The following is a 22,623-nucleotide window of genomic DNA, read 5'->3' as shown; positions in this document are numbered from 1 at the left end:
AACTTTACCCACATACATTATTTTTCTGATACTGTTATTTATAATTCAAATAACCCAAGGAAGTAATGAAACTGCTGCCCTTTTCTGGACAGTTTTATTCATCTTGATTTTTGTTTTCTGTTTCATATAAGATGAGGGAGTTGAGTGCATTTTACTCAGATATAGTAATGAGATTATGGGGCAGTTGTCTTATATGAATTAGCATTTGTCTGATCCATTCACTTTGAAAATGGATGTTAGAATTTGTTAAAAAAAAATAAAATCACCCAGGCTTTTAAAAATTGTTAAACCAGATGCTGTCTTCAGTCCTTGAAAACCTGGTGTTAGCACTTGAGGACCTTGTCAGTTTAAACACAGAGCATTTAGCTACCTTTCTTATGATCATCAGGAATACTTTAAAGTGATCTTCAAGGACATATGTAAGCAAATATTGTATCATATCCCTGTCTCTATTAGGCTAAGAAAATATGATGGGAGTGGCTAACAATTCATATGAAGAAGTTTAATAAGCAGGCAGTGTGGATGTATGCATTTCTCAAAACTTAGCAAATGTATACTTAAGATTTTTGCATTTCATTGTATATAAAGTTTTCTTTTTACATTAAGAGAATAAGAAACTAAACAAATATTGACCTTTGATGAATGATTTACCTATCAAATTATTTATGGGGATATATACCATATCTCCAGTTTACTTTGAAATTCATTAAAAAAATATGATTAATGAGATGGATAAATGTTATAAAGCAGATACAATAAAATGTTAATGATAGAATCTAGATGATTAATATGAGTGGCCATTGTAAAATTCAACTTTGCTGTAATTTTGTGCACTTTGAAGTAGAATGTTAGAGGAATAGGGAATGATCAACAAATTTGGATCTAGGATTCTTTCTGTATCATATACCTTTCTAGGAATCTTAAGCCTAGTTACATATTGTTCAGCTGGATGAAGATTCCTGAGTTATCTCACCTTTGGCAGGTTATGATATACAGTGGCAATAAGAAGAACTACAGTGCCAATGTCATGGGCTCCTTTTGCCACTGTAAATCTGTTCACCTGATCATAGGTGTGTGTGTGTGTGTCTCTGTGTGTGTGTCTGTGTGTAAGGTCTAGAAGGGGTTTTTTGGGACTGGAGATTGAACCCAGGGGCACTCTACCACTGAACTACATTCACAGTCTTTTCATTTGAGACACTGTCTCACTAAGTTACTTGGGGCCTCCTTGCTAAGTTGCTAAGGCTGGCCTTAAACTTGGGATCCTCCTGCCTCAGCCTTCTGAGTCACTGGGGTTACAGGTGTGCACCACCATGCCTGGCTTAGTCTAGGTGGTTTTTTAAAGCTCTCACCAAAACATCATCTGTACCAATCTTTATTTTTGTCCTCCTTCCCCACTTTTTAGATCTAGGTTTTTGGCCTTCCCAAAGACAGAAGTTTTAACAGACTAAACCAGAAAGTTATTTGTCATTTTGTCCTGGGTTATTCAGGATTTCTGGAGTTTATGAAGATACTCCCCAGAGTTAGAGGATATGTTAGCATATTGATGACAGTGAAGATCAATGTCCTTTTTAGTTGTTTATTGAGGTATAATCATTGAAAAGGGGCAGTGATTAATAGCACATCCGGATTCTGATAAAGCATTTTTGCTTCTGCCTCTTAGAAGATGCAGATAAATAGCCATTGATGATCTTTGGCCTGATGGGGAGATGGGGGGTCCTAATCCTATTTAGGCATAGACGAGTAATTATTTTCCATTGTCTGAGAGATTGGACATTCTCTGTCTCTTCAGCTTTCTGAAAGCTCCCCCCAAAAGAACCTGATGCTGGACTCTCTCCCCCAACCCATGTCTGAATCCCATCACTAAAGTTGCTGAGACTGTCTTTGAACTCATGATCCTCCTGCCTCAGCCTCCCACGCCACTGGCCAACCCCTATATCTTATTGAAGGGAAAGGAGGTTACCTATGCATTACTGATCCCTGATTTTCAGTGCCTGAGCTGTCCTCTCCTCCATGAGTTTCAACGGCCATGACAAGTCCATGTTACTTTCCTGCTGACTATTCCAAGAAGAGGAATAGTCAGATCTTTAGAAAGTCAGTGGTAGTAGATAGCTGAGTGCACTTGTTGGCTGTGCATGTGCTTGGGAGATTGCATTGTTCCTTTCAGCCTTGCCACTAGTACTAACATTGACTTTTCACAGTTAGGTGTTGTGACATTCTAAATAAGATTTCTTCCTTAAAAGAACAGATTAGTTCAGATTACTTTGGATACTTTGGAATTAAAAACATTTTGTTTACATGGCCCCTAGGAGAGAAGTGGGAATGACTCTAAATAGAGGCCAACCTCATTATTCTCTAGTATATGGTTTTTGTTTTTCTCAAAGAATTACCAGCAGAACACAGCAAACAGGTAGCAGCACATTACTACTGCTAGTATGAATTTGTGACAGCTATTCAAAATGACCTGTCTTTCAATGGAAGTGAACCCTACATTTCCTTCAAATTTTCTCCTACTAATTCTGGAACAAAATATAGTAGTGGGATCTTTGAAAAGCATGATTTTATTTTCTGTTAAATCAGTGACATTGAAAAGCTTCAAACAGTATCTAGTTAAGAGTTTCCATTTCCTCAGTTTGAGTTAAAAAAAAAAAAAAAAAAACTTTTTTTTTTTTTTTCTTGTCTTGCTGAAATGGAAATGTATGCTTGCATTCGTTAAAGTTTGGTTAATAGTAATTTTTTGGAATAAAGTTTTTGAGCAGATTGCCTAACTAGTTTTAGGGAAATGTTTTTGGTATCTTTGGCTTTGTGTTATGTGTATGGTTTGTTCTGACTGTGCCGTGTGTTCACTTTAGTATTTTTTGCCATTTTTTCCATTTTATTAGCGTCATGCCCTATCACTTTTCCCCTCATTGATTTCAAAACAATGCATCTGCAGAGAGATGGGGAGGGTAAGTATGGTTCACCATAGTTTAGTTTTCTTGCCTTTTTATGATTCACTTTGTTTGTCTTTTTTAGCCCTTCTCCTGCTGTCCCCAAATCTTAGGAATAATTGTCTTGGGTTAAAACTGATACCCAATTGTTTTTGTTATTTCCTTCTTTTCTTAAAACAGATTTCTCATAAAATGTTTATTATAAGTTAATTAATTTCTGGGACACAGGTACAAGGGTTGCTTTGAGATCACTTTATTACTGGGTTTATTGTGGAATTGCACACTGAGTACCCAATTTTTAGTTACGAGATTGATTTGGGCTTAAAAAAACACTAAATTTTGTTCTTATTACCCTGAAAAACAGGCAGTGCTTTATATAACTCATACATAAAATTAAATAAAATTATTATAGTAGTGATATTAACTATTGTGTAAAGAAAAAAGAAAACATGATTTTTGAATTTTGACACTGTTGAGCCATCTTTCCATTTTGTTTTTGCTATTATTAATAGCCAAAGCATCAAAATTTTAAATTTTAGTTACAATCCAGGCATGGTGGCACATGCCTATAATCCCAGCAATTTGGGAGGCTGAGGCAGTAGGATCACAAGTTCAAGGCCAGCCTCAGCAACTTAGTGAGGCCCTAAGCAACCTAGCCAGACCATGTCTGAAAATTAAAAAAAAAAAAAAAAAAAAAAACAGTGAGGGGATGTAGCTCAGTGGTTAAGTGTCCCTGGGTCTGTCCCCCATAAACCTCTCTCCCCAATTAAGCAAATTATTAGTTAAAAATAATGCTAATGTTTAGTGGCACATTTTTTTATTAGTTTTTATTTTTGGCCCCTGTGTTCAGTGATACTTAAAAGTTAATTTTATTTATTGTATTTGGATTATATTTGTGCATTATGTGTATGATTTGTATATGTTCTCTATGTGCAAAGATACCAGTTATAGTAACATGATTTCATTTGAGAGCATTCAGGATAACTTTAATAAAATAAATGTGCTTACAAAGGACCAGTGCTATTAAGTTTTTTCTTCATGATGCTCTTGTGGGTGTTCAATTATTAAATTATATATTATACATGGAAATCCTGTAATGGAAGATAACCACTATAGTTTCATGTTAAGAGACCAGATGCTGACAGGTGAATTAGCTCCCCTTTTAGAAATGTTAGAATTCTTAAGGAATCATAGAACTCCATTTCTGAGTAGCATGGGGAAGAGCTTCTACATCTTAATGTAGCCTCTTGATAATGAAGGACAAATCATACACCTGGCAGCATTTGGCTTTTGTTAAGCTCCTAACTAAGAACTGTTGAGTATTCACTGTTTCTAAATAAAGACTTTTTTCTTTACTTGAAAAATAATTTTCCTTATAATATGTTTAGAATATTAGGTTAGAATTATATTAAATAATATCTCTATTCCTTTCCTTTCCCTCTCTCCCTCCCTTCCTTCCTTTCCTTCCTCCTGGGAATCAAACTCAGGGCTTCCCCTATGCTAGGCAAGCTTTCCACCACTGAGCTACATCCCCAGCCCTTTTTGAGACAGTGTATTGCTTAGTTTCCTAGCTATCCTTTGAACTTGGAATCCTTCTTGCCTCAAGTAACTGGGATCACACCTAATTAGAATTAAATTTTAGAGAACTTGACAGTGTCCTTTCTTGATTTGCCACTGGATTCAGCAATTTAAACTCTAGCTCCTTTTGTGAAAATAGAAAACTCTAAGCTAAAAAGTTAATCTTGGATAATTTTAAAATATAGTTGGCATTATAAAGATCCTCATATGTCTTGTTTCATTTAAAAATATATGCAATAGATATTTAACACTACACAATGATACAATTTAAAGAACATGTAGACTACATTTTGTGACTTTTTTTCCCTTATGGACTCAGGAGATCCATCATACTGTTCTTTGTGTTTTACAGAGCCATTTCCTGCTTTTAAGTCTTGGCAGGAGGACTCTGAGTCTGGAGAAGCTCAGCTGTCTCCACAAGCTGGAAGAATGAATCACCATCCCATGGAAGAGGATGGTCCTCCAGTATTATCACACCGCAGTTTAGATTTTGGACAAAGCCAGCGTTTCCTACATGATCCAGAAATGCTGGATTCCTCGTCTAAAGCACTTTCTTTTGCTAGGTATGTGTTTTTTAAATGTACTTATAAGAGGCAATTTCTATTATGTACCCAAATCTTCTGAGAGATTTAGTTTTCTAGACCTATAGGTTCAAGTCTTGTCTCCTATCTCCCCTATTTCCTGAAGCAAGTTTTGCCCTGCTATTGAATTCTGAGTTCATTGAGGTATATGTGGTGCTTGGGGTTTGCTTTCAAATGGACATTTCTGCATGGTGTAATTGTTTGTTTATTCATTCATGACTGTGATACAGAATTGAAAGGGAAGCAGCCAGTGAAGCTGACTGATTCACCTAATAACTTTTGTTAAAGTTGATTGTGAATGCCAAAAACTTTTTTTTTTTTTTTTCAGTTTGAACACTTAAAAGAACTCAGAGCTGCTCAGTTTCTTTCTTTTCTGCCTCTGTCCAAACAAGTTTTAAATGATTCCACCGTGTTCACTAATTTTGTGGTCTGTAACACTATAGTATTTTTTTCTAAGCTGTTCTTTAGTTTTAGGGACTTAACTGCTCTTTCAAGATATACTTACTGGTAGTAGTGTTGATCATTGAAAATTTAAGACTATTGATCTCCATTTTAATTCAGGATTAGAAGATCATCCTTTAGTTCAAAAGATGAAAAAAGAGAAGATAGAACACCTTACCAGTTGGTTAAGAAACTTCAGAAGAAAATCAGACAATTCGAGGAGCAGTTTGAAAGAGACAGAAATAGCAAGGTAAATTTGTACCATTGCCCAGATTAAGCTATATCTAGTTGGGTGCTGTGGCACTGGTAATCTCAGTGACTTGGGAGGCTGAGGCAGGAGTCTTAGCAATTTAGTGAGACCCTGTCTCAAAAGCAAAAAAAAAAAAAAGTAAAAGGGTCTGGGAATATAGCTCAGTGGTGAAGCACCGCTGGGTTCAATCTCCAGTACAAAAAAAAAAAAAAGTTTTATCTAATATTAGAACTGGGAGGAGGGTCTTTGGAGAGCATCAGTTCAGCTGTTTTCTGTGAACAAATCTAAGGTGCCAAGAGAAATAGTGATCCTACAAACTGGGTATGGTGGCACATGTCTATAATCCCAGGTACTTGGGGAGGCTTAAGCAGGAGGATTACAAGTTTAAGACCAGCCTGGGCAACTTAGTGAGACCCTGTCTTAAATTCTTTTTATTAAAAAAGAGCTTGTCTAGCATGTGCAAGGCCTTGGGTCCAATATCTGCTATTGCCACACACACCAGAAAAGTAATCATATAGATCTGAAAGCAAATAGATCCTTAGCCTCTTGATTTCTAGGTCAGTATTCTTGCCATTGCAACTTTGTCTCTATATTTCCCTTTGTAAAACAGCTTGTAGAGTTTTTAAAGCAAATTCTTTACTTTTGAAATCATGCTGTTATTTCTGCTCTTTCAAAAAATTACAAGTTCTAAGAGTTCCCAAAGAAGTGAAGGAAGGAATAGAAGAGAAAAGAACATATTTTAATAATTAGAACATGTGAAGTAGAAAAGAGTCCTATATTTAGAGATGGAAGACTCATGTTCAAATCTGCCTTCTGCCAGTTATCTTACCCTGTTCTGGCAGAACTTTTACTTAATATTCTGTCCTATATAATTAAGATAAAATGATCTGGATTGAGGATTGAATGAAATCTGTGAGAACAGTAGAATATTATGGGACTTAAATTAATGAAACTATTGATTACCACAAAAATTTTAATTTTTAATCTTAATTTTAACTTTAATCTTAATTTTCAGCCCTCTTACAGTGATATTGCAGCCAATCCAAAGGTATTAAAATGGATGACAGAACTTACCAAACTGCGGAAGCAAATTAAAGGTATAAGATGTGCCATTTTGTAATATATTTGCAGTTTTAAAACGTTGTATGTAATTTGCATGAGAATTATAGTTGTGACTTGGGACTTTTGGCAAAAATAAGTTTCCTTTTATTCTTTTTTTAGTTAAGGTTATAATTGCATACTGAGAGCTGGGAATTTTGTAGTACTTTATCATAGTCTATCAAATGTCCCTTCTTTTCAGGTGAAGTCACACATGCCTATAATCCCAGCAACTTGGGGGGCTGAGCAACTTAGCAAGACTCTGTCTCAAAATGCAAAATAAGAAGGACTGGGTATATAACTCAGTAGTAAAGCACCCCTGGGATTCATCTCTGGTACCAAAAAAAAAAAAAAGTCCTTTTTTTGTTTTTATTAGTATTCTCTTAAAAGGTACCCTGCATCACGAAGGTGAACTCTGTCTGGTACAGTGAAATTTATCTGAAATGTATTCTAGAAATTAAGCAGTTTGGGTTTTTGGAAGGTAGTTCATTAAGATTTTTTGGTGGATATTTTATCTAAAGGCTAAGAATAGCTAGTCAGGGACTGGGGTATATAGCTCCAGTGATAGAGCACTGGCCTAGCAGCCTAGCATGTGGGAGGCTTAGGTTTGATCCTCAGCAGGGGTGGAGGGGCAGGGGACAGGGGTGGATCTAGTCCTAGTGAACTTTTGACACTGTAGACTAAATTGTAAGTCTTCTTGAGTCATAAACCTTGAGTCATAGGCCTTGTATTTCTGGTTGTCCACCAAGTGTAAGCTGTTAAGGTATATTTACTCTGTGTTTAGTAATTATACTTTAATTTTTTAAATTTATATATATATTTTAGTTGATGGACCTTTATTTTATTTATATGTGGTGCTGAGAATCGAACCCATTACCTCACATATGCTAGGCAAGTGTTCTACCACTGAACCACAACCCTAACCCCTAGTGAATATGCTTTTTAATGATTTTTATCATTACCTCTGCTGAGTATGGCTTATAATTTGGATCATGTGATTTATTCATTTGAACTTATTCAGTGAATTCTTAGTAGCTCATAAGTATCAAGTACTCACACATCCCTATAATTGTAGTTTTTTTTATTCTTGTGGTTTAAGATACTTTCTCTTAAAAGAGGGTTTCATGAACTGCATGCATGTATGATATTGGGATGAACCCAGCTACTATGTATAATTATAAAGTTCTAATAAAAAAAAGATACTTTCTCTTAACTCTAGAAAATTACTTCCTCCCTATCTACAGTTCTGCAAAGCATTGCCTTGTTTAAATTCTGGTTTCCAGCCATCAGTTACCATCATTAAATTAACAGCTTCCTCATTTCCCAATTTTCTTCTCTTAACTGTTCTATAGTCTTATGTTCTGTACAGCAACCAAAATTATCTATTAAAAAAATCATGTTACTCCCTTGTTAATGCTGAGCTTATATCCAGAAATGCAAGACCTAATTTATGACTCAAGAAGAAATTTCAGTGGGTTTCAGTGGGTTAAAATTTCAGTGGGTTTCCCTTTCCACTTAGAATTTTTCTGAGTCCAAATTCTTTGCCATGGCTTTCAATGGCTTACATACACTGCACATGGCAGACTCAACTCTCATTTTCTGTTCTTCAGACATGTATAACTTTAGGGCCTTTGCATGGACTGTTGCCTCAACTGGGGGTGAATGCTTTTCCTCTAAACCTTCTATGCTATGTCATTTCCTTATCATTCCATATTTAACTAGAATGACACCATTCAAAAGGCCTTCTTTGTCAATCCTAACTGGTGTAATTGCTCCTCCATAAAGCACACTCCTTTTAGGTCTGTGATTCCATCCTGTTAGATCTTTTTTTTATAGCACTTAGCCTTTTTTTGAAGTTATTTCATTTATTAATCTGATGATTTGATTATTGTTTTTTCTTCCCTGAATATATATTCCATGAAAATAGAGACAAATGTCTCTTGTTTACTACTGTGTATTACAGTGTCTTATGTTATACTAGGGTTTCTATGAATTTTGATAGAATGAAAAGAAAACTCTCTTGCTGTACATATAATTTGGTTACTTTGTTACTTTGAAATATCTGTGTATTTGTGTTATTAATGTATACTTGCTAATAATCAACCTAATCTTTCCTCCTGTTTCTGAAATACAGATGCAAAACATAAAAACTCTGATGGAGAATTTGTACCTCAGACACGCCCACGTAGTAACACTCTTCCAAAAAGTTTTGGCTCTTCTTTAGACCATGAAGATGAAGAGAATGAAGATGAATCCAGAGTTATTCAGAAGGAGAAGAAGTCATCTAAGGAAGCAACCCTTGAACTTATTCTGAAGAGACTGAAAGAAAAACGTGTTGAGAGATGTCTTCCAGAAGATATCAAGGTAATGTTAGCTATGATTTTTGCACAGGCTGGCCTTTAAAATTCCTGAAACAAAGTATTTATCATAGCATGACAGAGATATTTGAGTAGTCCAACTAGCTTACCTACTCCCCAGGTTTGCAGATTCAGAAACATGTTTTTTTGTTGCTGTTAAATAGTACTAGATTGGACCTAGGTCCTTGAACACATTAGGCAAGCACTCTACCACCAGCCCAGTGATTTTTTTTTTTTTTTTTTTTTTTTTTTTTTCTATCTCTGATTTCATTCTAGTGAAAAGGTAGTATTAACTACTCATGGAAATAAGTAGGTTTTATTTGGTCTAGTTGGAGGGTGTTCTGTGGAACATTGGTTCATTGAAATGATAATATGTGATCTTATGGAACAAAGGGAAAGGTTCTGTGGAGTTTTGCTTATTCCACCATTTAGAATACTGAAAGGTATGATGATTATATTGCAGGGTAAAGAATGTGCCATCTCAGATGGAAGGGAAACTCAGGTCAGAGAAAAGTCTAAGGTTACAAATTGACATTGTTGAATTTTTTCTAGGCTTTTTCCACTATACTGCTGTAAGATTTTTTAATAAGCTTAGGAGACATAGACGTGTATGTGAGAGTGTGTCTGTGTCCACTAGTCTTAATGCTAATAAAAGACTATGCAATATTAAGTAAAATAACAAACATTTATATATGCTTACTGTGTATTAGGTAGGTACTGTTGTAAATGTTTTACATATATGAATGTCCTTATTTGAATCCTTTGAGGTAGAGTGAAGTGTCCCCATTTTACACATATTGCGATATTAAACCTGAAGAGGTTAAGTAACTTCCCAAGCTAGTATTCATAATTTATTCAAATAAAATATAAATCAAGCTATCAAAGGGGTTGACACCTGTGTGTTAGAAAACCAGATTCTGCAGGAGATAAAAAATGTTGCTTGCAAGTGAATAAGTAAAGATTGCATTAGCCTGTATTAGACTGGTGATGGTCTGCTCTTTCAGCTTAATTACTTAAATTGTAGGAGTGAGGAAAATAATAATGATGCCAGTGAGTTTTTTCCCCTGATTCTAGAAAATGACAAAAGATCATTTGATAGAAGAAAAAACTTCTCTCCAGAAAAGTCTTCTTTACTATGAAAGTCAACATGGAAGACCGGTAATGTCTCACTTGATAAAAAGATTTGGTTTTCTATCTTATAAAAGCATAAATCACTTTTATTCTTTATTTCAATTCTGTTTTTTATGTTTTTATTATGACACTACATAGTAGTTGGGTTCATTTTGACAAAATGCATGGAATTTGATTTCAGTTCCTGTTTCCTTTGCTTTCCCTCCCCCTATTCTCCTTCCTCTACTGATCTTCCATTTGCTCATTTATTTATTTATTTTTGATTGGTACTTTTCTTCATATACATAAAGGTGAAATTCCCTGTAGTAAATATACATATAACACAATTTTTTTAGTTGTCAACGGACCTTTATTTCATTTAATTATATGTGGGTACTGAGAATTGAACCCAGTGCTTCACACATGTGAGGCAAGTGCTCTACCACTGAGCCACAACCCCAGTCCCCATATAACACAGTTTTGTTAATAAATTCATTCCATATTTCCTTTCATTTCCCCTTTCCTTCCCTCGTTCTCAACCTCCTCCTGCTGCATGATATTCCCTATGTATTTATGATATCTGATCCCCTGCCCTTATTTTTCTCTAGCTTCCACATATTAAAAAAAAAAAATTCAACCTTTGGTTTTCTAAGTCTGGCTTATTTATCATGATGTTCTACATTTCCATCCATTTGCTGGCAAATGTCATAATTTCATTCTTTGTGGCTGAGTAAAACTTCATTAGTATACGTATAACACCTTTTCTTGACCCATTCATTTACTGACAGCCATCTGGACTGATTTTATAGTTTGGCTATTGTGAATTGTGCTGCTATAAACATTCAAGTAGCCCTATTACTGTAGTATGCTGATTTTAGTTCTTTTGGATAAATACCAAGGAATAGGATAGCTGGGTCATATGGTAGTTCTATTCCTACTTTTTTAAGGAATCTCCATATTGCTTTCCAGAGTGATGGTTCTAATTTGCAGTTCCACTGACAATGTATATCTTTTCCCCCACATCCTTACAAGTGTTTATTATTATTTATGTTCTTAGATAACTAACATTCTGCCTTGGAGTGAAATGGAATGTAGTGTAGTTTTGTATGTCTAAAAAATACTTTGATATAAATGGACACAATACCTTTGCTTTATTTATTTTTTGTGGTGCTGAGGATTGAACCCAGTGCCTCACCTGTTCTAGGCAAGTGCTCTACCACTGAGCCACAACCCCAGCCCTTAGTGTAGTTTTGATTTGCATTTCCCTGATTGCATTAAATTTTTTCAGTTCTGGATATTAATTCCCTGGCAGACAAGCAGCTGGCAAAGATTTTCTCCTGTTCCATAGGCCAGCTCTTGATTTTATTTCCTGAGCTCTTGTTGAGGAAGTCAGTACCTGCACCTATAGAGCATGAATCACTTTTGAAACTTAATTCCTCAGAGCTGTTTTATAGAGCATTGCTTCTTATATTTGGGAGACTACCTACTTATTTAATATAAAATTTTAAATGTGTGGTGGGAAGATATAATTGCTGAATGTTTTGGACATTTTAGATTTCTGATGACTAGGGGACTTCATTTTTATTTTTGGCTTCAGGTGACCAGGGAAGAAAGGCATATTGTTAAACCTCTGTATGATAGATACCGGCTTGTTAAACAGATGCTGACAAGAGCTAGCATCATTCCTGTTCTTGTAAGTAAAACAAATATTTCTCTAGTTCACTTTATCAAGATGTCAGAAAATTTTTCTTTTGGTGGTATGTTGAAGAAATCTATAGCCAAGGTACAAAGAATAGTAGTAATTCTAAGTTGAAATTACTGATTTTAAAAGGATAGGAAACTAATAAGAAGTGCCTAGGAATATTTGGCAGGAATCTTTGTTAGCATTTGCGTTTATGCTTGTGTCAGTAACTAAGCAACCAAGTAAGACCCTGTCTCAAAAGAAAGGACTGGGAATGTAACCCAGAGGTACTTTGGGTTCCATTCTTAGCACTGGGAAAAAAAAGAGATGTTGGGTCCTTACCTTATACCACAGGTAAAAGCTAAGTCAGAACAGATTATAGGCCTAAATGTAAAAGCTGAAACTTTTAGAACACATAGGAGTTCTTCTTTAGTATGTACAAGGCTCTTGGTTTAATCCCCCAGTACTGCCACCACAGAAAGAAAAAAGTTAAAAACTATGTGCAAACACTTGTGAAAAGACAACCCAAAGAATGCAAGAAATATTTACAGATCCTATAAGGGACTTATATCCAGAATATACTTAAAAATTCTTACAACTCAAAAATAAAAAGATTTGAACAGACTTTTCTCCAGAGAGCATTTATAAATGACCAGTGAGCAAACAAAAAAGATGTTCAATGTCATTAGGGAAGTGCAAATAAAACCACCTTGAAGTGCCATTCCACATCCATTGGTATGACTTTAATAAATTAAAAAGATGATAACAATAGTGGTAAGAATCTGGATAAATTGGAACCTTCATATGCTGCTGGGTGGGAATGTAAACTGGTGTAGCTACTATTTGATAAATACTCAGAGGAAGTGGAAATGTCCATAAAAAACTTGTACTCAGGTGTTCACAGCAGTATTATTCATAATAGCCAAAATGTCTGTCAACTGATAAATGGATAAATAAAATATGGTATATCCAAAATTCACTAGAATATTATACAGCAAAAAGGAATGGAATACTGATATATGCTTCAGCATGGGTAAACCATAAAAACATTATGCTGAATGAAATTAACTAGATACAAAAGGCCACATATTATATAGTCCTATTTATATGAAATTTTAGGAATAGGCAAGCCCATAAAGACAAAATGTAGATGAGTATTTGCCAAGGACTGTGGGGCAAGGAAAATGAGGTATATCTAGTGGGTTTCTTTTGAGGTGATGAAATGTTCTGGAATTAATGGTGATGGAACTGTCCGTTTTTAAAAAATGAATTTTATGGTATATAATATTATCTCTTTGATATTTTAATAAAGCTGGTTTTTGTGTATGTATTTTGGTTGTAGGTGGACACAATACCTTTATTTTATTGATCTATTTTTATGTGGTGCTGAGGATCGAACCCTGTTCCTCATGTGTGCTAGGCAATTGTTCTACTGAGCTACAACCCCAACACGCCCACCTCCTTTTTTTAAATAAAGAATGAAAAATGGCCAGGCTCAGTGATGCACTCCGATAATCCAAGAGGCTCAGGAGGTTGAGGCAGGAGGATCCAGTTTAAAGTCAGTCTCAGCAAAAGCAAGGCTCTAAGCAACTCAGTGAGACCCTGTCTCTAAATAAAATTAAGAAAACAGGGCTGGGAATGTGGCTCAGTGGTCGAGTGTCCCTGAGTTCAATTCCCAATACCAAAAAAAAAAAAAAAAAATGTTCTCAGGGCTGGGGCTGTGGCTGTGGCTCAGTGGTCGAGCACTTGCCTCCCACGTGCAAGACACTGGGTTCAGTCCTCAGCACCATATAAAATAAATAAAGATACTGTGTCCCCTTACAACTATAAAAAATATTTTTAAAAATATTCTCAGGTCAAAAAAATTTGACATCTATTTTTTTATATATTTTATTCTGATTAGTTATACATGATAGTAGAATGCATTTATCATATATAAATGGAATATAACTTCTCATTTGGTTATATATGATGAAGAGTTACAGAGGTCATGTAATCATATGTGGACATAGGGTAATAATGTCCAATTCATTCTTCTGTCATTTCTACCCCCATGTCCTCTCCCCTCCTTTCACTCCCCTGTGTCTAGTCCAGAATACTGCTATTTCTTCCCTGCCCCCCTTATTGTGAATTAGCATCTGCGTATCAGGGAAAATATTTGACCTTTGGTTCTTTGGGATTGACTTATTTCGCTTAGCATAATATTCTCCAGTTCCAGCCATTAACCAGCAAATGCCATAATTTCATTCTTCTTTAAGGCTGGGTAATGTTCCACTGTGTATATGTGCCACAATTTCTTTATCCATTCATCTCTTGAAGGGCATCTAAGTTGGTTCCATAGTTTAGCTACTGTGAATTGAACTACTACAAACATTGATATGGTATGCTTGACAGCTGTTTTACAAATAAAAGTGCTTCTCACAAAAGAGGTGAAAGACCTCTTATAATGAGAGCTACAGAACACTAAAGAAAGAAATTAAAGAAAACCTTAGACGATGGAAAGATCTCCCATGTTCTTGGATAGGAAGAATTAATATTGTCAAAATGGCCATACTACCAAAAGTGTATACAGATTCAATGCAATTCCAATTAAAATCCCAATGATGTACCTTACAGAAACAGAGCAAGCAATTATGAAATTCATCTGGAAGAATAAGAAACCCAGAATAGCTAAAGCAATTCTTAGCAGAAAGAGCGAAGCAGGGGGTATCGCAATACCAGATCTTCAACTCTACTACAAAGCAATAGTAACAAAAACAGCATGGTATTGGCACCAAAATAGACAGGTAGATCAATGGTACAGTATAGAGGACACGAACACAAACCCAAATAAATACAATTTTCTCATACCAAAGGTGCCAAAAATATGCAATGGAGAAAAGATAGCCTCTTCAACAAATGATGCTGGGAAAACTGGAAATCCATATGCAAAGGAATGAAATCAAACCCCTCTCACCCTGCACAAAACTCAACTCAAAATGGATCAAGGACCTCGGAATCAGACCAGAGACTCTGCAGATTATAGAAGAAAAAGTAGATCCAAATCTTCAACTTGTTGGCTTAGGATCAGACTTCCTTAACAGGACTCCCATAGCACAAGAAATAAAAGCAAGAATCAACAACTGGGATAGATTCAAACTAAAAAGCTTTCTCTCAGCAAAGGAAACTATCAGTAATGTGAAGAGAGAGCCTACAGAGTGGGAGAATATCTTTGCCACTCATACTTCAGATAGAGTGCTAATTTCCAGAATATATAAAGAACTCAAAAAACTCTACACCAAGAATACAAATAACCCAATCAACAAATGGGCTAAGGAAATGAACAGATACTTCAGAGAAGAAGATGTACTAGCAATCAACAGATATATGAAAAAATGTTCACCATCTTTAGTAATAAGAGAAATGCAAATCAAAACTACCCTAAGATTCCATCTCACCCCAATTAGAATGGCAATTATCAAGAACACAAGCAACAATAGGTGTTGGCGAGGATGTGGGGAAAAAGGTACACTCATACATTGCTGGTGGGGTTGCAAATTAGCGCAGCCACTCTGGAAAGCAGTATGGAGATTCCTCAGAAAGCTTGGAATGGACCCACCATTTGACCCAGCTATCCCACTCCTTGGCCTATACCCAAAGAACTTAAAATACTACAGAGATACAGTCACATCAATGTTCATAGCTGCTGAATTCACAATAGCCAGATTGTGGAACCAACCTAGATGTCCTTCAATTGATGAATGGATAAAGAAACTGTGGCATATACAATGGAATATTACTTCACCATAAAGAGTGATAAAATGATGGCATTTGCAGGCAAATGGATGAAATTGGAGAATATCATGCTAAGTGAGATAAGGCAATCTCAAAAAACCAAAGGATGAATGATCTTGCTGATAAGCGGATGATGACATATAATGGGGGGCGGGAGGGGTTAATGTTAGGGTTAGGGTTAGGGTTAAGGAAGGTGGCAAGAATGGAGGAAGGAAGGACTGTATATAGAGGGAAAAGAGGGGTGGGAGGGGTGGGGGGGAGGAAAAAATAACAATGAATCAAACAACATTACCCTATGTAAATTTATGATTACACAAATGGTATGCCTTTACGCCATGTACAAACAGAGAAACAACATGTATCCCATTTGTTTACAATAAAAAAAGAAAAGAAAAAATAAGATAAAAGTGCTTCCAATTAAACTATATGTAACACTTTCTTATTTAAAATAGTAAAATACTTAGTGAATGAGCTCTTTTAGTTAGGTTTTTCTAAATATAATTGATTTATCACCCTTATGCATAAATAAAAAGGAAAATATAAACAAAATTATTCAAAAAGGAAATTCTGAAAATATAAAAGCATATGCTTACGACTTTTTCAAATAAAGTTTAATATTTGTACCATAATGAAGTGAAGCGTCACTAAATACTTTAAAGCTGTATTATTGATTGTTACAGGGATCTCCCTCCACCAAGCGAAGGGGTCAGATGTTACAGCCAATCATAGAAGGAGAAACTGCACATTTTTTTGAAGAAATCAAGGTAATCCTTTACTCATTCTGTAATTGATTTCCTAAAGAGAAAGTTAAAAGCCATAGCTTGTTTTATTCTCTGTTTGAATGTCTTTTTAGGAAGAAGAAGAAGATGGTGTTAGTCTATCCTCTGAGTTAAATGATATTTTGAAAACAGCTGTACAAGCCCAGACTTCATTGGAAAACTCAGAATCTGACGTTGAAGAAAATCAAGAAAAACTGGCTCTGGATCTCCGTTTGTCAAGTACTCGTGCAGCTTCTATGTATGTAGTCTGATTTGGGATTTTAGCCTATGTGTATAATAAAATATAAGAATTTTTTGTAAAGTAATGTTAGTAATTCCAAGGTATATTAATACAAGTGATTAAGAATTAACCATGAGCTAGATACACCCTTAAAAAGTGATTTACAAATTCACGTTGTCATTCCCATTTTCTTTTTTAAATATAGTGTGTTTCAGCTGGGCTTGGTGGCACATGCCTGTAATCCTAGTGACTCAGGAGGCTGAGGCAGGAGGATTCCAAATTTGAGGCCAGCCTGGGCAAATCAATGAGAACATGTCTTAAAATCATGAGGGCTTGGGAATATAGCCCAGTGGTAAAGTGACCCCACCTGCCCAAAATAGTATGTTTCAAAAAAATTTTAAAGTAAAAGCACACAAACCATCTGAGAGTTTTCAGTTTCTTCTTTATTACCTGAAAAAATGAGCTCAGTAAAGTGAAGTGGGGTGGGGGGTTCTCAACCCTGACTTCACATTACAATTAACTATATAAAGTTTTCTGGTTTTTTTTTTTTTTTTTTTTTTTTTTAAGTACTATTACTAGTAAGGCCTACCTTCATCTACTCTAATTTAATTGGTTTGGAGGTGAAGTTAGGCATTGGTATGCTCTACAAGCTCCTTAGCTTTTAACTTAGAGCCAAGGCTAGAACTACTGCTGTGGAACATAATGAATCAACTGTGCCCTTTTAATAATGTTTTCCTTTCAATTTTAGGCCTGAATTACTGGAACAACTTTGGAAAGCCAGAGCTGAAAAAAAGAAACTCCGTAAAACATTACGGGAATTTGAAGAGGCATTTTATCAACAAAATGGAAGGTTTGTCAAGTGTCATAATATTGTTATCTTTCTCTGTTAACTCACAAAATGTCCATTTGTTAGAATAGTGGAATACATACAATTATAAATAAATTTTGCTTATGAGATGTTAACATTGAAAATTAAATTTTATAACATTTTTTAATGCTCTGAAGCCCTGCTAATTAATCGCAAGGAAATTCAGAGCTGGAGGAAACAACATTTAATAAAATATTTTGATGTGCACAGTGGTACATGCCAGTAATCCCAGTGACTCAGGAGGGTGAGGCAGGGAGATAAAAATTCAAGGCCAGCGTCAGCAATTTAGCAAGACCCTGTGTCAAAATAATAAATTGGGGGTGGGAGTGTGGCTCAGTGGTTAAGTGTCCCTGGCTTCCATCCCCTATAACCAAAAAAATATATATATATTATTATATTTTATTATATATTAATATTATATATTTATATTACATATTATTATATGTATTACATATTATTACATATGTACATATTATATATTATTAATATATATTATAATATATAATATTATATATTACAATATCATATATATCAGCAAACAAGATTCTTCAAAATCCATATAAAATATGCTCCTTGAAAATTCACATCATAAAGTCTCCTTCCTCAGCCTCAGTAAGCAGCTGATGTTATCGGAGAGCACCACCAGGCCTGGCTCCTGCAGTCTTTTAAAATGAGAAAAATATATTCCAATTCAGATGGTGGACAGAAATGAGGATTAAATTATCTTAAACCTCGGAAATGCTTTTTGAGTGGTCTTACCATTACAAATTCCAAAATGTGAATTTCTGAGAATTAAGATAGTCTTTTGAATAGGTTGGTATGTATGATTAGGAAAATCTAAAGTGCAGGAATGCATTTTCCAGGTACCTTCTACTTCTTTATATTATCATCAGAAGAAAATTTTGCTTAGCTGGTGATCAAACTGAATTGCATTGGTCCATTAATGGCACTGGTTTACTTTTTACATTGTTCACTGGAGCCACAGTTTTTAACTAATATATAAAATGATTCTGGGTGATTTTCTAACACTAAATAGACAGACCTGGCAGAGTTTAGCAGACAGTGTCTTATGAAATATTGGGTCACCTAGTTTTCCCCACTGATCATCAATAAAAGAAGTATAGCATTATTTAATCTGTTAGCAGAGCAATCCATCAAAAATAGAAGTATTTTAGGAATGTTCTTTGGGGATGAGAGAATTGGTCCAATCACCTTTTTTTCTTGCAGATAAACTTTTTATTTGAATGTATAATTAGTGATTTTCTTCCTTAGGAATGCCCAGAAGGAGGATCGTGTTCCAGTGCTTGAGGAATATAGGGAATACAAGAAAATCAAAGCAAAACTTAGGCTTCTTGAAGTTCTTATCAGCAAACAAGATTCTTCAAAATCCATATAAAATATGCTCCTTGAAAATTCACATCATAAAGTCACTTGTATTCCTTGAAGCTATCATCATGTGTACTTGGCTGGTACTTGAGTTCATTTTGTCAGGCACTCAGAATCTCATTTTATACTTGATTGCGATGCCACTAAACAAATAATGCAAGGGTAAGTAGGCCCTCTCTAGGGAGTTTGATATTCCATACTAACCACAGACTGTCCTCTCCAGCTTTAGCAAACATGCAGCTTCCTTCATTGTTTTGTACTACAGATACATCCTGTTAGCAAAAGACTAGAATTTTATCCTTTCAACTTCAAGAACTTTGGAAATACAAAGTGTGTTTTGTTATAATTTTTTTTCATTACTGAAGAAAATTGAGAGGAAAAAATCTTCACTGAATTCTTCAGTTGCCTTTTTCTCACAGAATGACTGAAAATCTGAAAGAAAAGCCTATACAAGTGCACATATGCAACTGTGTTGTTTTCCTAGAAAACCAAAATCAAACTGAAATTTTAAGTCCTATTGTGGAACACGTTTCTGTGTAATTCCCAAAGTGTCACCTCACAGGTAGTATGTTAGCAAAATTTTATAATTAAGTGGTCACACAGCTCTTGGATGAAGATAACAGTGGGTAGACCAAAAAGTGACCTTGCTTAGTCTATTAAGAAACACATACCACACATCACACAGAACTGAATCACATCACATGCTGCGTATGGGACTTAAGTTACTGTTGGTTCCGAAATTAGTGTTTAATCAGCTGGTGATGATGTGATTTGTCTGAATTGGATTCTGTGCTCTTACCCTCCCCACCCACCTCCAGATAATGTGAGAAAGTAGCCATGTCAGTATGTAGGAACTCTGATGGTGCTCAGATTTGTATGTTTAGTCAAATGGGCCTAAATTGGCAAAATAATCATTATGCCTAATTAAATCTGTTCTTAACAAGGGCTATACCACTGCATTTTTACCTTCAAGGGGCTACATCTTTTTTTTTTTTTAATCAGCAAAATCCATAGGAAAAACATTCTCTAAAATAGAAACCACCTTTTCCTCAATTACATGCTGTTTAAAGCAGCTGTTTACAAGATATGTAGTGGTATGCCCCTTGTCATATGCTCTTAGCATGTCTTATTTCTCTTGCTTTGCATGACTTTTCTTTAGGTATTCTTGTGGTATCATTCTGCTAATCATTTTTATGGAATGGTGATACCATTTTTGTTAAAAACATAATAGCAGTTTGTGTCAGACTTAAATCTGGTTTTTTGTTTTTGTTTTTGTTTTTTCCTGGTGCTTTTTTGGATTGATGAGTGTCTCACTTTGTGCCCTTGTTTTGCATGCAATGACTCATGCATGGTTTTCTTACTAGCTTATATTAAAAATTTGTTTTATATAAAATTGGATTTGCAACATCCTTTAATAAGGTGAGGGAAGCATGAACCTCAAACTTCTGGCACTATTACATAGTAAGCACATGAAGTAGCTTGAAAATAGTGTTTCTAGTATTTCACATTTCACTTGTGTGTGCAATGCCTTTTTTGGGAGGGAGGGAAAATCCAGTGGCAGTAAACATGTAGTTGAGGAATAAAGCACTAAAACCCAGCCCTTTTTGTGTTTCCTTTTGATATAACTAGGTTATTCATAATGTATTCCTAGTAAAATTGAATGCCAAAAGATGTATCACTTTTATTTGAATCCATCATGCAGTGTACATTTCAGTTAAATTTCTTTAGGTTTTCAGATAGGGATCTAACATCTAATTTATGTGCACTGTATATTGTTTTTTGTATGAATGTTTTATTTTATATACCACATGCAAAAATGTCCATATGCACTATTTAAATGTTTTAAATAATATATTCCTTCTTTATAATGCTAAATCTATGTGAGTACCATATTTTTATAAGTCAGTGCCCTGACTGATTTCATTTTAAAATTAACAGCTGCTTCATGATGTTGGTTATTCAATGTTAATTTTTGGCTGTGAATAGAAATAGGCATAGCAGCACTTACTCTATGTGATAGTATTGTGTTATGGTTGAGCAGTAGGTGGTACAATTAGGCAGTTTGTGATAGTTTTACTTTGGTACAAATAAACACTGTATATCTATATACAAGTATATAGATATATCTATCAGTATAATTGCATTGCTGTGTCTGGAGCTTCATTGTATAAACTTTTGTAATAAAAGAACTTTAATGTTCTAAGTCCTCGTAAATGTGTTTTTCCAGTAGGTGTTAAAAAAGAAGTTGATCTTAAATGGTTCCCTTAATGTTTTTAGTCTCACCCAGGGACCCCATTAGGGGACACCAGTTATGGGGAGAGTAAAGCAGGGAAAGGTTTCCTTGGGAAACCTATGGAGAAGCTGCAGAATAGTGTTTCTTATTTCAGTGAATTATCCTAATAAGAAAACTCAATGCATAATTTCTAAGAGAAGATTTTACTTTTTGTTTTTTTGTTTTGTTTTGTTTTGTTTTTTCTTTTTTGCAGTGTTGGAGATTAAAGCCAGGGCCTCATGCTTAATGACCAAATGTTCTACCTTTGAGCTACATCCACATCCTTTTTTTTGAGATAGGGTCTCTGTAAGTTTCCAGGCTTACTTGAACTTGAGGTCCTCCTGCCTCAGTCTCCTAAGTAGGACAAGCCCCAGCTATTCAGGAGTCTGGGAAGGAGGATTTCAGGTTTGAGGCCATCTTCAGCAACTTAGCAAGACCCTGTCTCAAAACAAAATATAAGAAAGTCCAGGGATGTGCCTCAGTGGTTAAGCGCCCCTGGGTTCAACCAAACATGGGCTGGGGAGATAGCTTAGTTGGTAGAGTGCTTGCCTCGCAAGCACAAGGCCCTGGGTTCAATCCCAGCACCATCCAAAAAAATAAATAAATAACCAAACTGGGCATGGTGGCATGTGCCTATAGTCCCAACTACTTTGAGCTAAGGAGTTGGAGGCCTATCTGAGCAACATAAAGTGATCCTACCTCAAAAACAGGAGAAAAAAAAATGTGTAAGATGGTTGCTATGGCCAAATGATGTGCTTGTGCCAAAAGAAATATGACTATTCTTAAAAAAAGTATAAAAGTTTCCCTCTATTTTTGTAATACTAGTCATACACGGTTTTCCAACCATTCATACAAGGCTCTTGGAGCATCCTCATTTACATTTCCCAAGCATGACTTCCTGTGACCCTGATACACCTGCACCTTGTTCTTTATTTTATTTTCGGGGAACTTTAAGTGTGCTACTTTAGAAACTGTCTAGATGAATTTCCAGCTTGAAGATACCAGGGAAATTTCTCTACTTGTCTGGGAAGTCTGCTCTTCTACCCTTAGGCTTTTTCCAGGGTACTTTAAATTCTGAAGAATGGGAAAAAAATATATATATATATATTTTTTTTTACTTAGGTCTAATACGATGGTTTTCCAGAACTCTAAACCTTTATCAATATGTCTGTGGCCAAAGGAAGTCAGAACACAGTGAGGTGCTTGAAAAAGAAAAACTGTCTTTCTCCCCGCTATTTATATTGAGCTGTTAGAGACCTGGCCCATGAATTATAAACATTATTTTGCACTTTCCCTTCACA

General features: G+C 35.3%; 1 protein-coding gene across 6 annotated transcripts in view; it reads left to right on the top strand.

The window, feature by feature from the left end:
• The window catches only part of Fam13b (family with sequence similarity 13 member B), a 99,949-nt gene extending 77,853 nt beyond the window's left edge, over positions 1–22,096 (top strand). For 3 of the 6 annotated variants that reach the window (XM_047555160.1, XM_047555156.1, XM_047555154.1), the window contains 11 exons: positions 2,880–2,945; positions 4,858–5,068; positions 5,648–5,777; positions 6,793–6,874; positions 9,010–9,239; positions 10,307–10,390; positions 11,940–12,035; positions 16,478–16,561; positions 16,651–16,814; positions 17,545–17,646; positions 18,937–22,096. In XM_047555160.1, coding sequence (XP_047411116.1) covers positions 2,880–2,945; positions 4,858–5,068; positions 5,648–5,777; positions 6,793–6,874; positions 9,010–9,239; positions 10,307–10,390; positions 11,940–12,035; positions 16,478–16,561; positions 16,651–16,814; positions 17,545–17,646; positions 18,937–19,060 — 1,373 coding nt within the window. In that variant the 3' untranslated portion in view covers positions 19,061–22,096. The remainder of the gene's footprint in view (positions 1–2,879; positions 2,946–4,857; positions 5,069–5,647; positions 5,778–6,792; positions 6,875–9,009; positions 9,240–10,306; positions 10,391–11,939; positions 12,036–16,477; positions 16,562–16,650; positions 16,815–17,544; positions 17,647–18,936) is intronic. The other 3 variants (XM_047555155.1, XM_047555158.1, XM_047555157.1) reach the window with 2 other exon arrangements.
• Positions 22,097–22,623: the final 527 nt, after the last annotated feature.

The sequence above is a fragment of the Sciurus carolinensis genome, chromosome 6 (assembly GCF_902686445.1).
Source record: "Sciurus carolinensis chromosome 6, mSciCar1.2, whole genome shotgun sequence".
NCBI lineage: Eukaryota > Metazoa > Chordata > Mammalia > Rodentia > Sciuridae > Sciurus > Sciurus carolinensis.
Note: the sequence above shows the minus strand (reverse complement) of the source record. Positions and strands in the feature narration are given on the sequence as shown.